General features: G+C 33.7%; 2 protein-coding genes and 1 long non-coding RNA gene across 5 annotated transcripts; 2 read left to right on the top strand and 1 right to left on the bottom strand.

The window, feature by feature from the left end:
* The first annotated feature begins 297 nt into the window (after positions 1-297).
* Positions 298-4462, top strand: LOC139892028 (transcription termination factor MTERF5, chloroplastic). The gene is made up of 4 exons (XM_071875061.1): positions 298-462; positions 2521-2570; positions 2867-3067; positions 3173-4462. Exons 1-4 carry the CDS (start codon positions 386-388, stop codon positions 4288-4290), a joined length of 1446 nt encoding a protein of 481 aa, XP_071731162.1. The 5' UTR covers positions 298-385; the 3' UTR covers positions 4291-4462.
* Positions 4463-12434: 7972 nt separating this feature from the next.
* Positions 12435-15774, bottom strand: LOC139892029 (uncharacterized). 3 transcript variants are annotated; one of them, XR_011773958.1, is made up of 5 exons: positions 15511-15774; positions 13814-14012; positions 13443-13616; positions 13293-13357; positions 12435-12593 (listed from the first exon to the last, which is right to left on the bottom strand). It is a non-coding gene; the product is annotated as an uncharacterized lncRNA (long non-coding RNA). The 3 variants fall into 3 exon arrangements; XR_011773959.1 differs by having other exon boundaries at positions 12524-12559; positions 13293-13616; XR_011773957.1 differs by lacking the exon at positions 12435-12593 and having other exon boundaries at positions 13229-13357.
* A 1159-nt stretch (positions 15775-16933) lies between these two features.
* LOC139888965 (plant UBX domain-containing protein 4-like) lies at positions 16934-17916 on the top strand. The gene is made up of 2 exons (XM_071871944.1): positions 16934-16992; positions 17619-17916. Exons 1-2 carry the CDS (start codon positions 16934-16936, stop codon positions 17914-17916), a joined length of 357 nt encoding a protein of 118 aa, XP_071728045.1.
* The last annotated feature ends 5663 nt before the right edge of the window (positions 17917-23579 follow it).

A 23579-nucleotide genomic window follows, 5' to 3' on the forward strand; every position in this document is an offset into this window, starting at 1 on the left:
TTATATCTTAATCATTATTAATTGTAAAGATTAAATTTTAATTGTAAATTAAATTGATTTATGATGTAATTCAAGTGAGTAAGATTTTTTTCAATTTTTTTTTTATTTTTTTTACTGAAGAAAATTGACTAATTGTAATGTCATCATTATAGCATTTTAATATTAATTATAGATACAGATAGATTAGTCTTTGTTATTTTTAAAAAAGAAAATCATTCTATCATACATTCATACCCAAAATATCTTTGATATACATTAACTATCTTTCACTTATGGGTCATTTGTGTCAACCCAAAATCAAGGAACCATTCTACTCCATCCATATGTTTATTTAGCTTCATAAGCTTATCAGTCAGTTATCCAAACTTAACCAAACCGTTTTCAAATGAAGGCTTTCACTCTCTTCCGAACCTCCGACACCTTATCTCTCTTTGCTGCACCTTCTCCATCTCTATCCTCCCGGTAATCATTTCTTCATTTTCAGTTTTACAAATTTTATCTTCAATTCAATTTAAACGTTAACGTCCGGGATCTTAAAATTCACGAATGTAGTGATGTTAGTTTGAAATGATTCGTTAAACAAATTGGAATTGCTACAAGTTTAATTTCTGCTAATTCCAAATTGCCTTTCACCTAGCCCTAATCACTTGAGGCGGTGTGTATATACTATGTGGATTAGATTATGAGTTTGATGTTGTTATTGAAAAGATAAAGATTGATGCTTTACACAGACGCCTACTACATAACCATCAAATAAAGGATTCAAACCTCCTTATTAGGTAAACATCTTATTCCACCTTTATCTAATCCCTTATCTAAAATACAAAAAAACTATGACAACAACAAAACCCAATACCACATAAGTGATAAGTGGTGTATGGGTGAGTTGAGATGTAGAAAATTCTTCCCCTATCCGAGAATAAAGACAAGTCATTTCTCCACCCAGAGTGACTCTCAAAAGTAGAGAAAGTCATCCCTCTCTCTATTCGACGGATAGAGAGATTGCTTACGAATGTACCTCCGACCAATGAAAAAAAATTTAAAATAAAAATTAAACATAAAATCGAGACGCTATGAAAATGGTAAATCAAATTTCCATGGGTTTTAAATTCCGCCTGAAATTAATTTCAGGCTCTAAGAGTCGGTCAAGTCGCCAATACAAAATACTATGAATAGTAACTAAATTGTGCTTTAAAGGTTTGTACTCCAAGCTTGATATTTTATACCTACAAGGAAGCCACACTATTACTTGACAACCTTTGATAAATTCAGGGGCAAGAATGTAACTTTCTGGGGGAGATCGAAACTTTATACGGGTGCAAAGGTTAAATTCAGGGGGTTAAACCGTAACTTCGCTATTTTACATAAAACCCACCTATTCTTTTTACGGGATTTACATTTTCGTTCGTCTCGAGTTACGTTTCACGGACACAACCGTTAAACTCGAAATAATTTTACAAACTAAAAGCAATAATTTATATTCGAAACGGAACTCCGACGCGAAGCAGGGCTCCTCACCTAGTTTATACTATAGTGGGAGAAGGCGTTAAGTGGTCATGTGCCTTGCACATGTGCAGGAATTGATACATAGCATAAACATCTTGAGGTAGCCTAGGAAATGGTTTAGAAACGGTCACCGGATAACGTGTTTAAGCTTCGCAGACTTGACATCCCCGAGTTATCTGAACATTAAAAACTCATCCGTTTACCTGTTTATATATACACCTTCGCGTTAAGAAGGAAAGTAATACTTTATTGGTAGACAATGCCACAATGGGTCCCTTACATAGGAAGTTATTTTGTAGGTTTAGACAAAAAAAAATAATGAGTTACGACTAAATTATAGAAATTAGTCATCCTAGGATTCTTTGAATTGACGCCATGAAAAAAAGAATGATGGTTGTGCTAAAACGACCAGCTTATGTGTCATATTATACTCAACAAACTGATGACTCTAAGGGATCATCACGTTTTTGTCTAGTGAAGTTTGAACCTGAAACCTATTGTGAAGATATTATGGCCCCAACCACTAGGCTATCTTGGGTTGGTTGTTTCTACATAAACGTCTCAACTAGTTACACAATCTGTTTAACAGAAATGTAGCATCCGTTGCACCACTTGAAGTGTACTAAATAGCCTTGCTGGCCCGGTCGAAACATAATGATCTGTAAAAATTGCTTTATCTTAGCTTTCATTTGCATTAAAGTAACTGTAAATTAGATAAATGTATTATGATTTATGAAGCAACCAATTTGTTTTCGTCCACACATCTCTCTACTATTTTCTTGTTTGCCTGCCGTAGGCTCACAGCACCTCAAAGCCAGAGCAGGCTGCCTTGTGGGTCCCATGTTTTGTGAGGCCAGATATGTCAAACGTTAATCTAGTGCTTGTATGATTATGAAATGAAAAGGTGTTAACTAAGTCGCACTATCGTTTGAACTTTTAGAATAAAAGTGTCCTGTGTGTGGTTTATGCTCTTTATTTGAAATGCTTAATCCTTTTTTTTTCTTTTGGATTCAGGACCCAACTTTCTTTCCCTCAGAAGATCTTCTTCTGCCGAGCAGAGATTGGTAAGAAAGTTAATTCATTCAATCTCAAGGTTGTAAAAATCGCTACTCGGGGAGTAATCAGTCGGGACATTTTAGGGAGTACTAGGCAACTCAGGGAGTACTCGGATGTTGGCCAAGTTTGACTTTGACCGAGTTTTGATCGTTTTTTCGAGTAATCCCGAGTTTTGGCCGAGTTTGACCAAGTTTGACCGAGTACTCGCCGAGTTCTGCAACCCTGTTCAATCTTGATATTTTAGTTGTTTCGAGATCTTCTTGATGTTCTGTTATATTATTCTAACATCTTAAATATGTGATAGATGGGTCGGTGAGCTTAGTAAATGTACCTCCGAATCTACTATTAGCAGAACGAGAAGAAGCTAAGGCTGTGTTACACATGTTTTTGACAAGTCAAGGCTTGAACCGTTTAAACGCAGCCAGAAAGATGAAAAAATTGGACTTATTCATCGACCATCTTTTATTAAGACTTCACACCGTTTACAAAACTCGATATCTAGTAGGTCTGATTCCGATTCTTTGACCTAATTTTTAATTCCTGCTACTTCATACTGTATTTAATGACTTAACTAATCAACACTTTTCTTTAATTCCTTAAATGCCTTCAGGCCGAGAACTCACAACTCCCGAAATTAGAGACGCACTCATCCCTTACTTAGGTGAACTCGTTGAAGAACACGGGGAAAAGTTTATCGAGGTACTAGAATACTTTCCGATCCCAATAGTCAAAGATAATACCGAAGAACTCACGCGGGACCCACCGTTAGTTTTCGAAAGCTCAACCACGCCCGTATCTTCTACCGAAACCACGACTAGTTCTAAAAAACCGACACGTGTAACTAACATTACCGAAACACCGAATCTACCTCCACATGTGATCTACCTCGAAGAATTTGGCATGGAACGAGAGGTTATTAAGGAAGTTATTCGAAAGTTTCCAGCTTTCGCATACTACAGTTTAGAAGGAAAGATTAAACCGGTGGTCGAGTTTCTTCTCGACCTCGGGATCGCAAAATCCGATATCCCAGTAATTATCAGTAAACGACCTCAATTATGCGGGATTAGTCTTACCGAAAACCTAATCCCAACAATGGCGTTTTTAGAAACTTTGGGAGTGGACAAGAAAAAATGGGCGAAAGTTATTTACCGATTTCCTGCTTTGCTCACTTATAGCAGATCAAAGTTACAATCAACAGTCGATTATTTTTACGAAATAGGACTTTCATCGCAAGATGTAGGGAAAGTTTTAACACGTTACCCGTCTATTATAAGTTACAGCGTTGAGGAAAAGTTACGGCCCACGGCTCAGTATTTTCATTCGATAGGAGTTAACCCTGCGGTTCTTATGTCTAGGTGTCCACAAGCGTTTGGTTTAAGTATTGAAGCGAGTTTAAAGCCGGTTACCGAGTTTTTCTTACAAAAAGGTTACCATATTGCGGATTTTGCGCTAATGGCTTCTCGATATGGAGCGTTATATACTTTTAGTGTGGAAGATAATTTGTTACCGAAATGGGAGTACTTTCTGACTATGGAGTATCCAAAAACTGAATTAGTTAAGTTTCCTCAGTATTTTGGGTACAGTTTGGAAGAAAGGATTAAACCAAGATATGAAATTGTTAAAGAAAGTGCGGTTAGGTTGCTTTTGAACCAAGTGTTGTCGCTTTCGGATGAAGATTTTCAGAAGCTTTTGAAGAGGAAAGTGAAGAAAAAGAATGCTTGTGCTTGATTTGCAGAATTTAGATGCAATCACAATGATAACATGATGATCCAGTATGCTTGTAATAATATAATGTACTTGTAACAGTATATATAGGTATTTATAGCTGATGAATGTTGTAGCTACTGGGCAATTTCATTATACTGTGATATTGAAATATTATTTTGAGTTGTTAGAAGGATAAAAGTTATCATTTTCGAGTTTAAAATCATTTGTATTTGAAGCACAAGTAGTATTGGAGTAGGAAAGCATCCAATTTGGCAGCGAAGATCGGGGTTTATTTAGGTGGTTGTTTTCGTCTTGTTTGTTATGGTATTCTGTAGGCTTTTTGTTTTTGGTAAGCGATGAAACCTACCTATGAACGAGCACATTGGCTCCCCCATAGAAGGTAAAACCTCGGGTAATCAAGTCTCCCGAGCGCGAGACCTGGTACTGGGTGAATGGCGCATTATGCGCACCTTCTAGTCACACTCCTTTTTGAACAATTTGGCAAAGCCAAGAATTGAATCCGAGTGGTGTGCTTCATTGGGCAACTCGGTGGCCACTCAGGCAAGCCTGCATGGTTATGGTTTGTTGTTCTTATGCTCTTTGGTTTTTGTTGTTTTTAGTCATTTGTACCCTTGTTGGTTGTGGTTGTGGTTTGTAGATCATGTGGTGTTTGGCTTGCTTTTAGGTTGTAGTTGTTTCAGTTTGGTTTAGCGTTTAGGTTGTTTGTTCGTTGTTTGCTAGAAGCGAGTCAGGTGGTCTTGTATTTGTTTCTTTTGAAGCGTCTTTTCATTTTTCATAAGGTCCTAAATTTTATATAAGTTTTTCGTCTTTCGCCAAAAAAAAATAGCACTGGAGTAGGTACTTATATTACATATCCCTGAACGCTTTGGTCATGTACCGGAAATTATGTCAAGACCAATCGTAGGCTTAACTCTCTTAAGTTAAGCCCACAATTGAAAATATGTAAATATTCGTGGTTGTTTGTTAGATTGTAGTTTGTCTTAAAAAAAAACATATATACTACATGTGTGTGTTGTTTGTGAGGTTGTGTAGCGTCTTGCCTTCAAATTTCATGGGAGTTTTCCAATTGGCCGCAGTACTTTCTGGGTACGGGTTCCGTTGTTTCCTCCCGACACATGGCACGGATATGATCAGCCGAGTAGCTCCACTTTTGAGGGGATCGGTCAGTAACTCCCTAACTGCTATTAAAAAAACATATATACTATGTTGTGACTTGTGGTCACTTGATGAACGTTAGCTAGCTAACTCCTGATCAAAATTGTTCTATTTTTTTTGGGGGGAAATACAGATATAGATAAATATTGCGGGAATTTTTCAACGAAAGATGAAAACTCAAGTGTAACAACCCCAAAAACATTTACTAGAAAACACGCGTTTCTTTTTTTTTTTTTTTTTTAAACAACATTTAAATCTGGCCAGTCCATATGCGCGGTGCGCATATTCTGCGCAGCGCGCGCTAACGCTTGAAACGAATCCAGAACTTGTACTCAACATCAATTACCTGATCTTGACCACTTGCGCGACGCGCGAGGGTTTGCGCGGCGCTCTATGGTACACAATAGACCCTGTTCAGTTTTTCTTTACATGTACAATCCCATTTTCTCAAACACAAATACTTTAAGTATTAAATCGTTCAACGATTGACATAATTCATATAATTCAAATGATTACGAGTTTACAAAAAGGTTTCAACAACCCATACAACCAAACGGTGTAATTTTGACCCAAATATACATTTAGACGAGTTAGGACTCTATAACCCAACCCGATACTAAGAGCATAATCCTGGGGACTACCAAATCCCCAATCTGCGTTCAAATATCCAAAAGCTACCCCATCTAGCCCAAACGCTCCTACACATCTAGTCTAACAACTAGCTAGCTTCACAATCACAATACCTGTAAAAATGTAAACAACGATAGCGGTAAGCATAAAGCTTAGTGAATGCAATAATTATACATATACATATATAATCTACTTACTTGCATACACTTACACAAATACCGCATACGAGCTAGAAACTCAACAACCATGCAATCACAATGCATGCTAAAGTATCCACAATTCACAATAAGCTAGCATCACCAATAGCATATAGTTCACAATTTAATATGCTAATATAAAATCACACAACCATGGTTAACCAATAGTACAAGGGAATGGTGTTCGCGAAAGACCATCGGTCTTCACAACAACCATTAGTGTACAACGACATATATCACTAACCCCGGGGTGGTATCGAACGCTCGAAAATTAAACCCGTGTGGTATCGAACGCCCGAACTTTAAACCCACACTTCACGCCCACACACACATGATGATGAGGTATCGAACGCCTGAACTTTAAACCCTCATCCCATGCCAACACGATGTGGTATCGCACGCCCGAACTTTAATCCCACATCGCATCTCACACAAATAAATACATTATATACATACACATATAAAAATTTCACTCACCTTGCAATGCCCGCACAAGTCATGTATGTAAACCGCCTCCAAGCGCAACCGAGCAAGCCTTTTCCTATAATACACATATAGGTACAATATGCACATAAATAACAATTCTCTAAAAGAGAACCCGACACTCACATCCCTTAGTCGAGGGATCTCACCTTGCTCGTTTGACCCGCCCATTTATCTCCTAATGAGCTCAATCCAATTACCACTTCGGGTGGTAATTCAAACCCACACTATTAAGTACAAGTTAACCCAATTTGTACTTTACACTAACTAGACCAACCTAGGTCCCGACACTAGATTACTACTTAGGTAGTGATCAATCCCAACCGTCATTTACACCAAAACCACACACCTGCAATATTGACCCATATTGCACTCGACTACATTTGACTTATGTTAAAACATCACTTTGACTCAAAATCACTTCTCATGAGCGATTACTTTCAAAAATGTGACGACCCCGTCAAAACACTTAACGGATCCGTCAGTTGGTCCCACAGCTTGATCGGACTTAAATGAATTAAGTAAACAAAGTTGCATTCTTTTATTTCAAAAGTTTCCCAAAAAGGAAACAAACCAAAATATGTAGTTTCAAAACAACCAACCATAGTAATAAACCAAAAGTTGACACAAAACCTTGCCAACAAACCCACAAGTTTAAATTATCCAAAAATAGAATGCAAGCTTAAGTTTCATAAATCGTTTCATAAAATCTGCCCAAATGCATGCAGACTCTTCTAAACACAGCGGAAGCATCACAAAACCCAAGTACCTGTGAAAACATGCAAGTAAACTGTCAACACAAAGGTTGAGTGAATTATAGGTTTAAATAATAAGTAAACTTTAGACCACAAGATTTAAAAAAAAATGTTAGAAAACATTAAACATTATTCCATTATCAATAAGCCACCTGGTAACCACTTAACCCTTTATTTACCCTTGCCAAACACAATAAAAATATACACTTGGACAGTGTATCTACAACAAATTACGAAGTACTAAACATTCCGATTATAAATTGCTAGCGCGACTAGCTCGAAATGGGGTTGTCAAACCCGATAGATCTATCCGTAGGATTCGCGTTCACCGGTAGAAACCAATGATTACAGTTACCAGACTAGGGAATATTTTTGTCCAACTCACAATGAAAAATTAAATTTAACTGTCACTTGTGTCTAAACGTAAATAAAAATGCATGTAATCACATCCCAAAAATATACTTTGAAAAGTATGTAAAAACGGGACTATAACTCACCTTAAAAGCAACTGAAGAAACCACCCAAACAAGCGAACAGCAAATAGAGTAAAGTGATCAGGAATGATCACAACGCCGGCCTATAAATAAAGCAGGTCGATATAAATAACTAACTTAGGTCAAGTCTTAGTATGATAGCTATTGTACATGTTGCAAGTAGACATAGAACAATACTCGGCAAGCATCGGTTTGACTGGAACAGCGTACGGACGCATACTTTCTATTTATAGAAAGTTTCTATTTTTAGCAGGTTTTCATTTTTGGAAAGTTTCTATTTTTGGAAAGTTTCTATTTTTGGAAAGTTTCTATTTTAGGAAAGTTTCTATTTTTAGAAAGTTTCTTTTTTTGGAAAGTTTTCAAATTTAGAAAGTTCTATTTTTGGAAAGTTTTTAAGTTAGGAAAGTTTCCTTATTTAGAAAGTCAACAAAAGTCAACTAAAAGTCAAAGTCAACCGAAAGTCAACTCAAAAGTCAACCTTTGTCAAACATAGTCAACATTAATTTGAAAAGTGTAAATTATAATAATAACATAAGTTATAATGTTTATTAAAGTTAAAAGTGTATAATTAAGTCATAACATAAGTTTAATTAAATAAAATGAATTATTAAAGTTAATATAAGTTGAAGTGATATAATTAATATATCATAAGTATTTAATTAATTAATTAAATATTAATTATAATATAAGTATTATTAATTAATAATAAATTTTTAAATAATATCATAAGTATTATTAATTAATAATGAATTATTAACCATATCATAAGTTTCTAATTATAATTATTAAATCATAAGTATTTAATAATTAAATCATAATTAAATAATAATTAAGTCTTAAAAATATTAAATAATTATTTAATCTTTATTATAAGTTTTATAATAATATTCTCATAAAATAAATTTAATACTTATCATAAGTATTTTTCAATAATAATAAAAGTATTATTAATCGTAAGTTAAATTAAAATGTTAATTAAATCATAAATAATAATTAAATGATATTAAAATATTTATATCATAAGTCTTAAATAATAATAATTACTTCTTTTATCATAAGTAATTAATTAATAATGAAATTCATTATTTTTATCATAAGTTTTAATTCAAAAGTTCATCGGATCGTATCTTGAGCCTCGGGTGTCGATTTCTGGCGAGCCTTATATGCATCTCCGCCTATTCAAACCACCCGACACAATGGTGCACTCAAGAACACACCAAGAACAGTCCACAAGTCGTGGTAATCAGCCATGACACCACTTGGACCTTCAATTTTCTCAAAACCGTGTTTTAGTCATAACGGGTGAACCGTGGCTCGGATTTAGGTGACCCGAACATGAAAGTTCGTCACACCATCAGTCCTAACACACTACACACCCTAAAGACTCCAAGGAAGGTCACAAAGTCGGACCAAACCTGGTTTCATGTCAATCCACATTTCAATTTTAACAAAATAGTAATTTGATCATAACTAGGGCTCCGGGAATCGAAACGACATGAATTCGGAGTCTAAAATTAATGTCTTGATGAGAGGAACTCATCTAAATAGTTTATTTTAACATTTATATCAGTCACAAACTCAGAATACACGAATTAGCTGCTGTCCAGAATTTTACAAACCGAAAACATGTGATTTTGAGTACATCTATGCATACAAACATCATTACAATAATCCACAAACATCATACTACTAAATAAACATCAAAATACAGAAAATAATTGAAAAATTGAAAGTTCTAGGGTTAGGGTTTATACCCTAATCGAGAAACAATCTATGTAATCGCGTAGAGAACGAAGAGAGGAACGCGTTTATACTAATCAATCCTTGATCCAAGCTTTAATTTTTGATGATGATGGTGATGTTGGGTGATGGTTGGCGACGGCTAGGCAAGGAGGAGGAAGAGAGAAAAGTTGCAAGTTAGGTTTTGATTATTTTGTGGAATGATTAAAATGAATTGTCAAAAAAAAGAAACCAAGGGAATTACTCCCCCCCTCCCATGAGGCTTCGGCAGAAAAAAATTAGTGGGGTGGGCCCCACTTGGTCCATCTCACTTAAATGTATAATCCTTGTGGCCCGAAAGCCCGAACAAGTCCCGAAACGCGAAAACGCACTTACGCGATTAAAAATCCGGAAAGATAACAAACGCGCGACGAAAAATAAATATAAATACACTGCATAATAATATGATCTTAAAATATCATATTTAAAATATTTAGGATTTAAATGTCCCAAAAACTCGACCGTTGGTTTGAAAACCAAAAAGATTCGCCGGATGGAAATTCGCGAGACGTAGAAACGTATAAATTTAAAATATGAATTCAAATATTCACATAACACATAATAATTAATATATATATACTATTACAAAAATAATAATATAGGTCATAGAAATGACGTGGCACACTAACAGTTAACGGCCGTTAAATAATTAACTGAAAAAGATAACGGAAAAAGTAGGGTCGTGACAAAAAACGTCATTTAACACTTAACACATGTGTTTAAACATCCATTTGACTAAAACTAGTGTCATTACTAAATTCGACCCAATCAACTTATCCATTTTGACATAAGTCCCCAAAAACACCCAAAATCACTAACGGCTAGTGATTATATTTCCAAAACACCAATTAACACCTAAACCAAGTATTTACACACTTGATTCACCAAATCTTGACTCAAAACTTAGTTTGACACTAAATCAAAGTCAACACCTATTTTGACTAGCAAACATGTTCTTAAGAACATCAAAACCACCAATACACTTACAAACTAGTGACTAACACCCAAAACCATGACAAATACTTCCAAATTCGTCATCAAACCCTAAACCCACAATAATCGGGTTTACTTACACAATACATACAACAAAACCCCCAATTTCATGTGAAATGAGGTTTATAACCCTGACTAGCACAAACCCTAACTCTAAATCAAAATCAAAGTAATTAAATCGAATCTAGGTTTTACCTCAACTCCAAAACCGAGCTAGTAGCAAGAAACACCAAGGAGAACCAAAACCCGCTTCAAACTTGGGCAAAAATCACCATCTTCATCACCAACTCAAGCTTCCTCTCTCTAGAAACTCCTATCTCTCTCTATAGGGTTTGGTTGGTGGAAAAGAGGATAAGAATGATGTTGGGATCAGTTGTGTGGTATAAAACCCGACCTTAAAGTGAAAAGACCAAAACACCCCCTTAAAATCCTTAAAATAACGAGACTAGCTCTCAGCCACTTTTGCGCGCCGCGCATTACAACTGAAAACGAAGGCAGCCAGCTTTTCTGATTCTGAAGTTCATGGACTGAGGTTGACTGATTCTGATTCTGATGTAAATTCTGCAAATGCATAAGTGTTAGGTTGACTTTTTGTGGCAGTTTCTAATGCACACATTTACTGACACTTTCAGGAACATTTTCTGAAACACAAAATTCAGGATCTTATATCAAGAGATTACATGAAGAAGAATTGTATATGGTTCTCCAGTGTTGCCTATGATTATACTGATAAAAGTTGATTAATAAGGAACTAAGCACCGTAGACAATTCTAAATTTTGCAAACTTAAAAAGAAATTGTCTACTCATTTGATAGTAACAATGATCACATACCATAGAATCACCGTGTAAGAATTTGCGTTTGATTGAAATCAAATTATCTTGTCTTCCTTCATTGGTTCAAGATAATGAACCTCACCATTCTTTGTAAAACAAAAGTCTCCCCTTAATCTCATATGCTTGAAGTGGGCTGGAAAGCCCAAATTACCAAAATGAAATCAAATTGAAAGAAGGGATTATCATTTTTCACCCCATTTTTATTAAACCTTTTTGTGTCAAAACTAAAAAAAAAAACTTGATGATTTGCCCTCGCAAGGAGCAAGGTGCCTTGCGCCTGGGCCATGGAATAAATAGGTCAAAACAAGATTTCTGCTAAGTGGAAGCAAGGTCGCAAGGTGACATCTTGCTCCTTGCTCCCGAGTGGAAGCAAGGACGCAAGGTGCCTCTTGCGACCTTGCTTCCACCTTCCACTAGGGAGCAAGAAGCAAGCTGACACCTTGCGATCTTGCTTCCACCCGGAGCAAGAAGCAAACTCGTTTTGACCTATTCCATGGACCAGACGCAAGGCACAAGGGCGCAAGACACCTGGCTCTCCTTGCAAGGGCAAATCATCAATTTTTTATTTTTTTTTTTTGTTCTGACGCAAAAAAGTTAAAAAGAAATGGGTAAAAATGTGATGATCCCTTGAAAGAAGTCAGCAGCACAGTTGACGATGGACCATATTTAGTGTGAGAACTAGAGATTAGCCCAACGCGCTTCGCTGCGTTTTTTCGTTTATTTCAACTTGTTGTTAGAGTTGATGGTTTTCACAGCAACTATTTATAAAAGATGCATATACTGTTTACATATACAAAAGCTAGTTTATACAAAAATTGGTTTATATAGAACCCACATATCTTTTTTACATATACGGAAGAGAACCTTTATCCAATGCACCAAATGCACCTCTTTAAGCTTCGACTTCAGCTGCTTCTGTCTCTCCATCGAGATTAATAACCTTCAGTCCTTAAGAAGCAATTAGAATTGAATCTTATACAAACTGTAACAGCAGAGTTCAACACAAACAAACAAAATGTATTATCTAAATGAAGACCTAAAAGTAACAGCAGAGTTCAACTGGTCCGGGTTAAACAATGTGAGGGAAAAAATGCAAAATTGGTAACGACGATTTCAAAAAAGTGCAACACAAACTGTAACATCAAATTTTAGTTTCACACATTTTTATAATCATAGACAATATTCATTTTATAGGCTAAAACATTATATGTGGGTAGCTAATACAAAAGTCATCTTCATAGATTCCTAAAGGTAAAAACGAACAGTAATATCTTGCATTTATTTTTAACAATGCAGATTATATAAATGAAAATGTAGATTATAATCCTAAAGATAAATAAGTCATATAATTATTGAAAAGAGTTCGAAGTTTACTGAAAATTGTAGATTATATATAACCGAAAATCAGACCTTTAGATACAAAAGTTCCCTTGATAAATTCTTAAAGGTAAAAAAGTCATCTTGTATTCTAAGACTGGCATCACAACATATTCAATAATGGAGGTAGCAGCTAACGGTTTTCATATTCGAGAACTTTGAGTATTATCTCAATCTAAATGGATAAAGAACAACCAAAATTAAGATTAACATATAAAATACATATAAGATATATAAAATAGTAGTAGAGACCAATAATAAAGGCTTGAAATATATAATATGTATCTTTTTAGTAATTACTTACACCGAAAATTGAAGTTGTAGTCCTTAACTCGGTAGCACCCATCAAACTTAGGATCGAGTAGTCAGCTGATACAACATACAAAAATATTAAAATGTACATTAATGACATCTAAACTTATCACACAAAAATAGATCAATAAACGAACCATACCGGGAGTGGCGTCAAAAGGTGAGATTTCCTAAAACCTGTTATGTTTCATCAAAGAATAATCTAAAGCGTATTATTGAAAACATACCGGAAACAATGCAATTCAAATGCGTATAATTCAAAAGTATGATTAGGTAAGATACATAAAGTAGCTCAGCATGCATTTTCTTTCAAATCCTGAAAGCAAAATTGTTGACACATTAGACCCATTTCATTTTGTTAGTCCCATTTCATTTTGTTTATTAAACATTTTCATTTTAGATAATGATCCTACAGTAGTCAACCACCCAAAACATAATGATAGTTCCAATAGAGAATCAAAGTTTTTTACAATATCACATTATGGTGAAACAAAGAAAATAATATGTACTGACCTGTTGTCATTTGGCTCAGACTTGTAATTGAGGATTCAGGACAAAAGAGGATTCAAAACCCACCATGGCTGCAAACACTAACACTTGCATCAATTACATGTTGTCCGGTGTTGCCACGCCAAGAGACGGGTCAGGTCTTCAATGTCCCTTAAATAATACCAATCATCATAGCCACTATCGTTACAACCATCAACGTCACCTGCACCGTCAACATCATCCAACTGAACAGTCACAAAAATTGAAAAAAGAATATATAATTAACACAAATACACTCCAACAAAGTGACAAAGATTCATATAAACATGATCAACAACACAAATTTAATCGTTAATATTCTGGATTAGAAAATACTTAATATTATGAGTTAACTAAACAAACACCATATTCCCATCTTTCATAAGCAAACGTAAACACACACTAAATGAACACCCTATTTTTCACTACCCCATTATTGTCATCATATCACTTAATAACATATATTGCAGACAATAAATAGCAGTGATACTTTGCTCAAAACAATACCAATGTGAAAATTAACCAATGATATTTTGATAATCAAGTCATAAAACATAGTATAGTTAAAAGAAATCATAATGCAAATCAGCCATCATCCAACCTGCAACAAACCCCTTTGTCACACATAATAGCAGCCTAAGGACAACACTCAACGACTATAATGATTAAATTTAAGAAAATCGAACTTGAAAAGTGGATACCATAACAAAATAAGAAATAAATTTTAAAGACTAATTGTATGTAAACCCCGGGTTTTTATACACAAAAAGCAATCTAAGGTTAGACAAAAATAGATATGCAATGGCTTCTCTGCAACTTGCGCAATGAGCTATTCTCCAGCTACAGCGATTAGCTGTTTTGCACTAAGTACATGCTGCAATTTAGATTGTCACTATGGTCTCTAGGCTATCTCTTTTGGTTGTGATAAAATAACAAATTTTAGCCACGACTGTCATGGTTATAGATCCTTATAGCGATGATATCATATATGCAACTCAATTCAAAGACTGCATATGCCATTAAGAACCATCTAAAACCTTAGAAATCATACAAACTGTAATCTGCATTAATTACAGTATAATTTAACAAAGGATTCTGAAACAAAAGGGAGGGAGACGGATATGATAAATAATGATGTGAGAAGGACAGGGGTATTGTGGAATCCTAAAACAAAACATTGACAAACAAAACAAACACGTGCAAATTTTCACCAGTTCATCCCTTTTATATCAAATTTTGCAAAACTAACGCTAAATACATATTGTAATTTTCGTTTTCTAATAAGCCCCAAAGTTAATAGAAGTTTCAACAATCTGTGATTCTCATTCCTGTCAGTGTTCATAAACCATCGATTTTGTATTTTGTTTTGCTAATTATATCACATATAAAAAAATAAACAAATAAAAAGGCGCTGTAATTTACTCAACAATATTGCTAAACAAATACTGATTGTTTGGAGTAATGAAGAGACAACCTTTACCAAACCGTGATTATTAGGATTTTTCAAGATACGTTTTAAGAAAAAGAAATTGAATTGGGGATTCAGGATACAAAGAAAAGGTCTGTATTTTTACACTAATCATGCAAATACCAGTATAGGGTATCGATTCGTACCTATTTATCGATTCATAATCATGCAAACAGATAAATGCAATTGCGATATGAGCGAACAAAAACCTAACCTTTCACTAACTGCTTGAAACTCCAGAAGCTTGTATATGTATAGATGAAGATGAAATCATATGTATAAAGCTTAATCCGCCAGCCACTTCGCACTATTAAACCCAGAAAATTAAAAACCCTAGATAGGTTGCGATGATAAAGCGGGTGGGTTACCGTCGCCACCTCCAGGAAAGTAAACCCTCGAATCAAATGATGATTGTCCCGTAAAATCCAACGAATTTGGTGAACCGGAATTGATTTTTCTTAAGAACAGAGAGAGAAGGGAGGAGCAGGAGGGAGCATCAAAAGTTAGGTGGGGATGATGAAGCGGTGGGTTTTAGGGTGTAAAAAGACAAAAATACCCTTGACGGTACTGTTATGCTGTAGCAAAGGGTGGTGATGTGGCGGAGTACGGTTGGTGGGCTGTGTCCATATTTAGTATATAGTATAGTATAATATAATATAATAAAAGATATCAAGTGTTTATTTAATGTGTTTATTTATTTATTTATTTATATTTATGTATGAGAGACAATTTGTAAAAATTAAAATGTTAGACTGATCTTTTGAACACCTAGCCAAATATCTTTTTTGACATACAACTTGAAATTCAAATCAACCGGAAACTCATAATTATAATTATAATTATAATTATAAGGGGACTGATTCGTACACCACTTAAAATTATCCATACACCACTGAATATGCTTTAGAAAGTTGTACAGTACAACACTGTGTTGCATATTTAGTGGTGTATGGATAATTTTGGTGGTGTACGAATCAGCACCCTAATTATAATTATAATCTCTTTATTATTATTATTATTATTATTATTATTATTATTATTATTATTATTATTATTATTATTATTATTATTATATTATAATAACAAAATCAATATTAGATCATCTAAAATTTCAAACACTAATCATAGCCTTCCATTATCATTAACATCTATAATCTACACCATCCAAATTTTCTAATCAACATTATGACCTCATAATCACCTTTAATAGTTATTCAATGACTAAAATACCCTTGACATTAAAAAAACCCGGATCAATATGGTAAATTAGGGGTTCTGCAAGATTGAATTCATTCACGATCAAACAAGAAAAACAGCCTGATTTCCTCTCAAAAAATACACGACAGATCTTCAAAATCAAGATTACATCTTCATCTGCAAAATCTATTTCACAATTTGATAGAAGAAAGGGATTCTGAAGGAAAATTAGGGGTCTCTTCCATCAATCTCTTTCACTGCTTCACTCAACGAAAAAAACCCTATTATCCTCTCCACCGTCGTCGCTAGGGTTACAACAATTGGAAATTCGTACAGTTTGAGATCGAGAAATAGTGGTGCAGATAAGAAGGCGTCTGGTAGTCGTTTAACACAGTCAACTGGACGAATACGAACATTTGTTGATCTGAAACAACCTGGTAATGAATCAGGAAGATGATTCAAATGAACCTAATGTGTATTACACAGGTGGTGAAAAAAGGTACAATAATTATTACTATAATATAAGGTTGATTTATTTTATCAATTTTTGTTTATTATAATCTATTAGTAATAAAGTTAATTCATTGATTTGTTTATCATAGTAAACAGATCATAGTTTGATGATGATTTTGATGATTATATTTCTAAACTATCAAGATTAATGCTTGGCGTTCTATGTAGTTTTTAGATACTCTGAGATTAATTTGAATTGCTTCTAAGTGCAGTTATGTTCAATTGTTCAAAGATTATTGAGTAGGACTGAAGAAAAGAATATTCCTTTATTAGCACGTAAAATGTAATACTCCACGTATAAAATGATAGTAGATAATTCTTCAAATAGACGAGGCTGCTCCATAATATGCATATATTCATTGTAAACTCTTGATCACTATCAATCAGGTTTATGCTTTTGTATAAGCGTACAAAATATACTCTCTGGATAGATCATCTGATACCAGAGGTTACAATATCTAGCTATAGGACATTAATCATGATTTGATTCATGATCAATACAATTCGCTAATGTAAATGTCATATACATTAAGCAGCAAAAGTGCACATGACATCCATTTATTTATTTTATAAGATTGTAAAAGCAATCTGACATTTTGTGTTTGATTGCAGTGAAATGCTTGTGCAGGGTCCGAAAAGGGTGAATTATGTGGAAGCTCTGTCTAACCATGCAAGACAAGCAGGTGCAGAAGAAGGAAATCATGGTCATTATCATCAAATGTCATCTTCAAGCTCGAGAAGCTTTGCTGGAAGAGGAAGACTACTGTCTGGAGAGACAACAAGACCTGCTGCTCCCATACAACCTGAATCCGAGGTTAACAACAACACACATACCATCACTTTTTGGACCAATGGATTCACAATTAATGATGGTCCTTTAAGGAGGCAGGATGATCCTCAAAATGCATGATTTTTGGAGGTAGTACAGCTTTTTAACACGAGTTTGATCAACATACAATAACACTAAAAAATAAATCAAATAGGTTTCATTGATGCCTAAAACCTTTGTCTCCTGGCCTGCTCTATATTGATGCAAATTTGATTATTTCAGTTTCTTTTATTATCTTGAAGAATAAAGAACTCTCTTTTATAAAATCATATTCAACATAAAAGGAAGAGTTGTTATAATTTGTGTAGTTTTGCCTAAATTTATAAAATTTATTATGTCTACATTAATTTGAAATGAAAAACAGATCTTTGAACTTATGAACATCCGAAGTGGCTAAATGGGCGGGTTGGCCTTATTTAGTGATTCTATTTTCGTACTTTTTTGGTTATGAAATGTTATTGCGTTATGGATTCCCATTTGGTTTTGAATTATGGAGATAACAAAGGGATAATACATCATTGAGAGTTGAGCACTAACAACATAAGTGCAGTATACAAATATACTAACTGACAAAGTCTTCAAATAATAAGTGAATAGTACCTGCTTTACACTTTAACGACTTGTACGTTTCGCATAAACAGTTGTACCCACAAGGGGTACTACTACGCTATAGTGATTTTTTTCCATACCCCTTACTTCCCCTACAACTTTTCCTAAAGGCCCTCACAATAACGCTGTCTCGCTTTTTGTACACTATTTTTCCTCACAAAATGTAATCTATATTACTTTTCTTTTTTCCTTTTTTTTTTTTTTTTACTATTTCTAAAAATTCTAAGCTGTGTCATTTCATGTCATCATCACATTGGCTCACATTCGACCTTCTCATTGTTAAAACCGAATACCATAAACGGGATAATTAAATCGTGACTAATTTATAAAAAAAGTAAAAATGTATTCTTAAATGTCAGCTTCGTAGTCGCTCAAAGCCCGCAACGAAGCGCGGGGCACACAACTAGTTTATCCTAAATTAGAAAACCCGATTACTTAAAATAGGGCCGGATTATTTATAGATAATTTACAAACTGGGATTTGAGCCCGAATTATTGCAAATAATAAAAACTAGTGAAATGATCCGTGGAATCACATGTTTGTTTAAATGAAACAGTTTAACGATATGTTTTAGGTATTAAGTGAACGTAAATGCTAAAGTTATTTAGTTTAATGACCCGTGGAACCACATAGTCCGACTAAGAAACTCGTCAGCTGAACATTTCATCAAACACCTAAAATGCATATTAAACAATCCACATCCAATTATAAGAGATAATATTGATTATCATTTTATTTAAAAGTGTAAATTAAATTATAAATTTAGAATTGGTTTCATTCTGTCTAGCTTTTATACCTTCTCGTACTCAATTCAAAATAATTAATTAAAATAATTCAAAATTATTTAATTTTAATAATTAGTTTATAATATTTAATAATAATAATTAATCAATAAGATTTAATTTTAATTCAAAATTATTTAGATTAATGACATCACCCACCATGCTTAGATTTTTTTCGTTTTTCTTTTGATTTTTTCTTAACAAAGGAATTAACTTAATAATGACATCATCATTATAGCATTTTAATATTAACTATAGATAATAGTGCTAACAAAGTGACAAAGAACATGAATTCAACCATTTACACCCTTCCTTATTCCTTTCTTAAGATTGGGAGTACACTCAAATACAAATAATCCATCATGATACTCAAACTCACAACTAGGGATGACAATGAATCTCCGATCCACCCGATATTTATCCGATCGGATCCATTTAGATAGATATGAGTAATTTAACGGATGATAAATGAATATGGATATAGATATGGATGATATGAAAAATTAGTGCAACGGGTATGGATGACAATTTATCATCTATCGATATATCCATTTACAACCTGAAATACTATATACATAAAAATATACACATATTTACTTAAATATATACATAATATATGGGAGGTGATACTCACACACTTGTTTTCGATCCATACACACATAATTTACTATTATGTCCTTACTTACAATAATGAAGGTTCAATTCCCTAGATAAATCTATAAGTTCTTATAAAATTCTATTTTGCTGACATCATTAAATAGATAAACTCAGGCATTAAAATATAATCTGGAACACGTGGCATTATGTAGTTAATTTGAAGAAATAATTGTGATGTAATTAACTAACAATTAAAAGAAATAATTCACGATTAAAAAAATAAAAATAAAGCAGCACACATGGGACTAGGGAGTTGAGCGTAATCTGTTGAAAATATTGCCTGTTGTTGTCTTGGGACTATAATACGGAGTGATGTTTTGCAGCTTTAACTATGAATCCTACTGATTTCAAATTCAAATTCGAATTCATCCTTTTTATATGCCAAATCTAACAATGAAACAAGCATTCAAAAGTTTTCTTCGTTAATGATATGATTATTCTCTCTTTAAACACTTGCAATCGTTAACAAAATCAGGAGTGTGTTTATTTTTTCTATTAAACCTTTTGTATAAAGCTTTGAATGTTTGTATTCGTTTGTGTAAATCATGTTTGCAATTCGTTAATAAATCTTCGATTGTTAACAAAATCAGGTTTGTGTTTAGATTATCCATTAAATCTTTTGTATAAATCTTTGATTCTATGTTAATATTATATCGACTTAATATTGATTTTAGAATACTAATTTTCAGAATTTCTAATCACATCTTGAAAGAATTTGATTTGGGACTTAAATGGATGCTAGAAACCCACTAACGCTGCTCAAAGGTTTGTTTCATATCTTATATTTTTTCTTTTATGAACTTTTTGTCGGTGAATCTGACGTTGGATGATATGAGTTTTATATATGTCTGTTGAACAACAAGTGTTCGTTGAAATGCCAAATATTTTATATGAATACCAGGTGTTTGATTAAATGCCTAAATGAAAATTCTAGTTTTGTTTATTCTCCCTTGACTTCATCGCTATGGTTTTATGTTTCATGTTAGGTCCATACAAACCACACATACTCCGATTTGGATACATTCCAAGAATTTTTTACAATGCCAATGTTACTTAGTGATTTAGCCTTTACCGCATGTTTGTTATTCTTTTTAAAATAATGTTATTCGTTGTACCCGTGCAGATGACAAATGTTCGTTGTACCATTGGGCATGGTGATCGATGCAAGTTCTTACTGTTTATGCTTAAATCTTTAGGGGTAAAATCCTGAACGTATGTCTATGTTTCGGTATGTTCAGATTTTTATTTTTATTTATAAGGTGTCTTTGTAGTTTATAATAGTTCATAGTAGTGAAACCAAAGATACTAAGATGGATGATAACACTTGATGATACATCCCCATCTTTAAAGTTAATAGAAGTTCAAAGTTGATACATCCCCATAATCTGAGTTAATAGAAGTTCAAATAGTGCAGATTAGGATACAAAACATGGACGTAAGTTATAACGTTTTTTTGTACAGGGGTCTAATTGGGTAGGTCTAAAAATAAAAAACTAAATGTAATAATAACATTTATTTGTGCAACTGAAAGGTTCACAACCAGTAACTCTTTGTAAAGTTGATTTCTATATCAAAGTTTTGCTAAAAAGATGCTTCAAATGTTCCGTCCAGTTTATAGTACATCACACTATTCTGTTTGGGTCTGCTTTGTACAGGGGTCTAATTGGGTGGGTCTAAAAAACAAAAACTAGATGTAAGTTATAACATTTTATGTACATCTGAAAGGTTCACAACCGGTAACTCTTTGTAAAGTTGATTTTCATGTCAAACTATTACTAAAAAGATGCTTCAAGTGAATCATCCAGTTTTATAGTGCATCACACTTCTCAGTTTGGGTCTGCTTTGTACATCCTGACCCTTTTGGCTTACTTATGCGATTTTAATATTTTTTATTCTCTCTTATAGCATATAGTTGTCAAGTACTGTAATGTATATGATCAAACCAAGTTGTAAATTATTTGGATATCAATAAAGTTTGATGCCTTAAAAAATTTCAAAGTTTCAATATGAAAATTATCACACATGTCAATCTTCACCCAAAATGTAATGTACTATGACATTAGGCAATTTTGAATTTACGTTACTAAATTGTTGCTTCTCAGTTACTATATATTCAGCTGGTCTAATAACAGTTTATAACTTTTTAGTATATATTTAGTTACCATATGTCAATCAGCCCTTATACTGCTTAAGTATAAGCATCACTGTTCAAAATTGTTAATTATGAATATATTTATTATCTTACTAGATTTATGAGCCCGTCCGTTGGGCGGGTACTCATCCGAAAACATTATCTAGTATATTGCAATTATATATGAAAAAACGATATTATACGATCACTTTCGTAAGTACTGTTGTGGGTCTAATTTGTGAATTACAAAGAATACACATCACCTAAACATTGAGTTTGCTATATTAATTACAATTAGATTACATCTAAAAAGTAAAACTCAATTCTTGACATTTTATGTGGTGATGTGATTAAATAATATATTTATACATGAGTTTGGTAAATGATGTATCAAAGTGGGGCAAAGTTTGCAAAAGCATAAAGACTCATTCCAAACACTATACATGATTATATGTACTTATGCTTTCATGCATGTGTTAGATAAGGTTTTATGTGATATACGTATAATCACAATTTGGTACATGTATAATTTGGTACATGAATATATCTACTACTTAGTGATAAATGACGAAAACAAAATTATTACCAGGCAGTTACAATGTTAAAGAAAATTTGTTGTAATACAATAAGACATACACTGAGAATTCGAGTGCCACCCAATAATTTCAATAGAATGTTACATAATATTTTTACATACAAATACAAATACGGATGCAACCAGCTTGACCATTGAAAAAAAAACTTTGTTACCTTTTTTGCTGGTCAATAGATGCCAAATATTCCATCGATGCATTGTGATATTCTTCATCCATGTCACCTACACAGCCCTGATTTCTTGAGTATATGATCCCAACAAACATCCATCTCGTTTGTATTTTGGATACTCGTATAACCATCGAAGGCTGTTGAAGTGACTAATTCCTGGCAATTGGGAAGCGTTGAGAACAAATCATGATCGGGCTAGCGGACCAAAAGCTATGGAACTTGGGTGTGGGTCTTTTGTCTAACAAATTGTAATGACATCAAAAAGTATTCAAATCAAAGATCAAATCTTAAAATAAATAAGCGATAAAGATTGATCAGAGCCACATATATTCATTACCCATTATCCATAATACATAAAGATAAACTATATTATGTTCTATGTACTATGTACTATGTACTGGGATACTGGGACCCATATAGTCAACTTAATGGGGCAAATAAATTCCAAACTCGACTAAGCGAGCTAACAATGATAGTCGCTTTGTATGGTGGTACATGAAACATAAGTGAAACAAAATATGTCAGCATATATACCACAATTGATTCTATGCATCTGACCAATCATATCTTGAATTTTGAAACCAAATGAACTTGAGTTTTTATAGTCACAATAGTCATATGCCACACGTTATTAATAATAAAACTCAAGAAACGAAGGGAAGGATGTGTAACCCGGCATGTCCTATATTGACTGACCGTTCGACACCTGAAGTGAAATTGGTATGCATATAAGACTTATGAAACTCAACGGGAACAAATGTTTTCCTACTGACCTGACCCTCCTTACTCGTTTTAAGCAC

Source organism: Rutidosis leptorrhynchoides, chromosome 2, assembly GCF_046630445.1.
Source record: "Rutidosis leptorrhynchoides isolate AG116_Rl617_1_P2 chromosome 2, CSIRO_AGI_Rlap_v1, whole genome shotgun sequence".
Classification (NCBI taxonomy): Eukaryota; Viridiplantae; Streptophyta; class Magnoliopsida; order Asterales; family Asteraceae; genus Rutidosis; species Rutidosis leptorrhynchoides.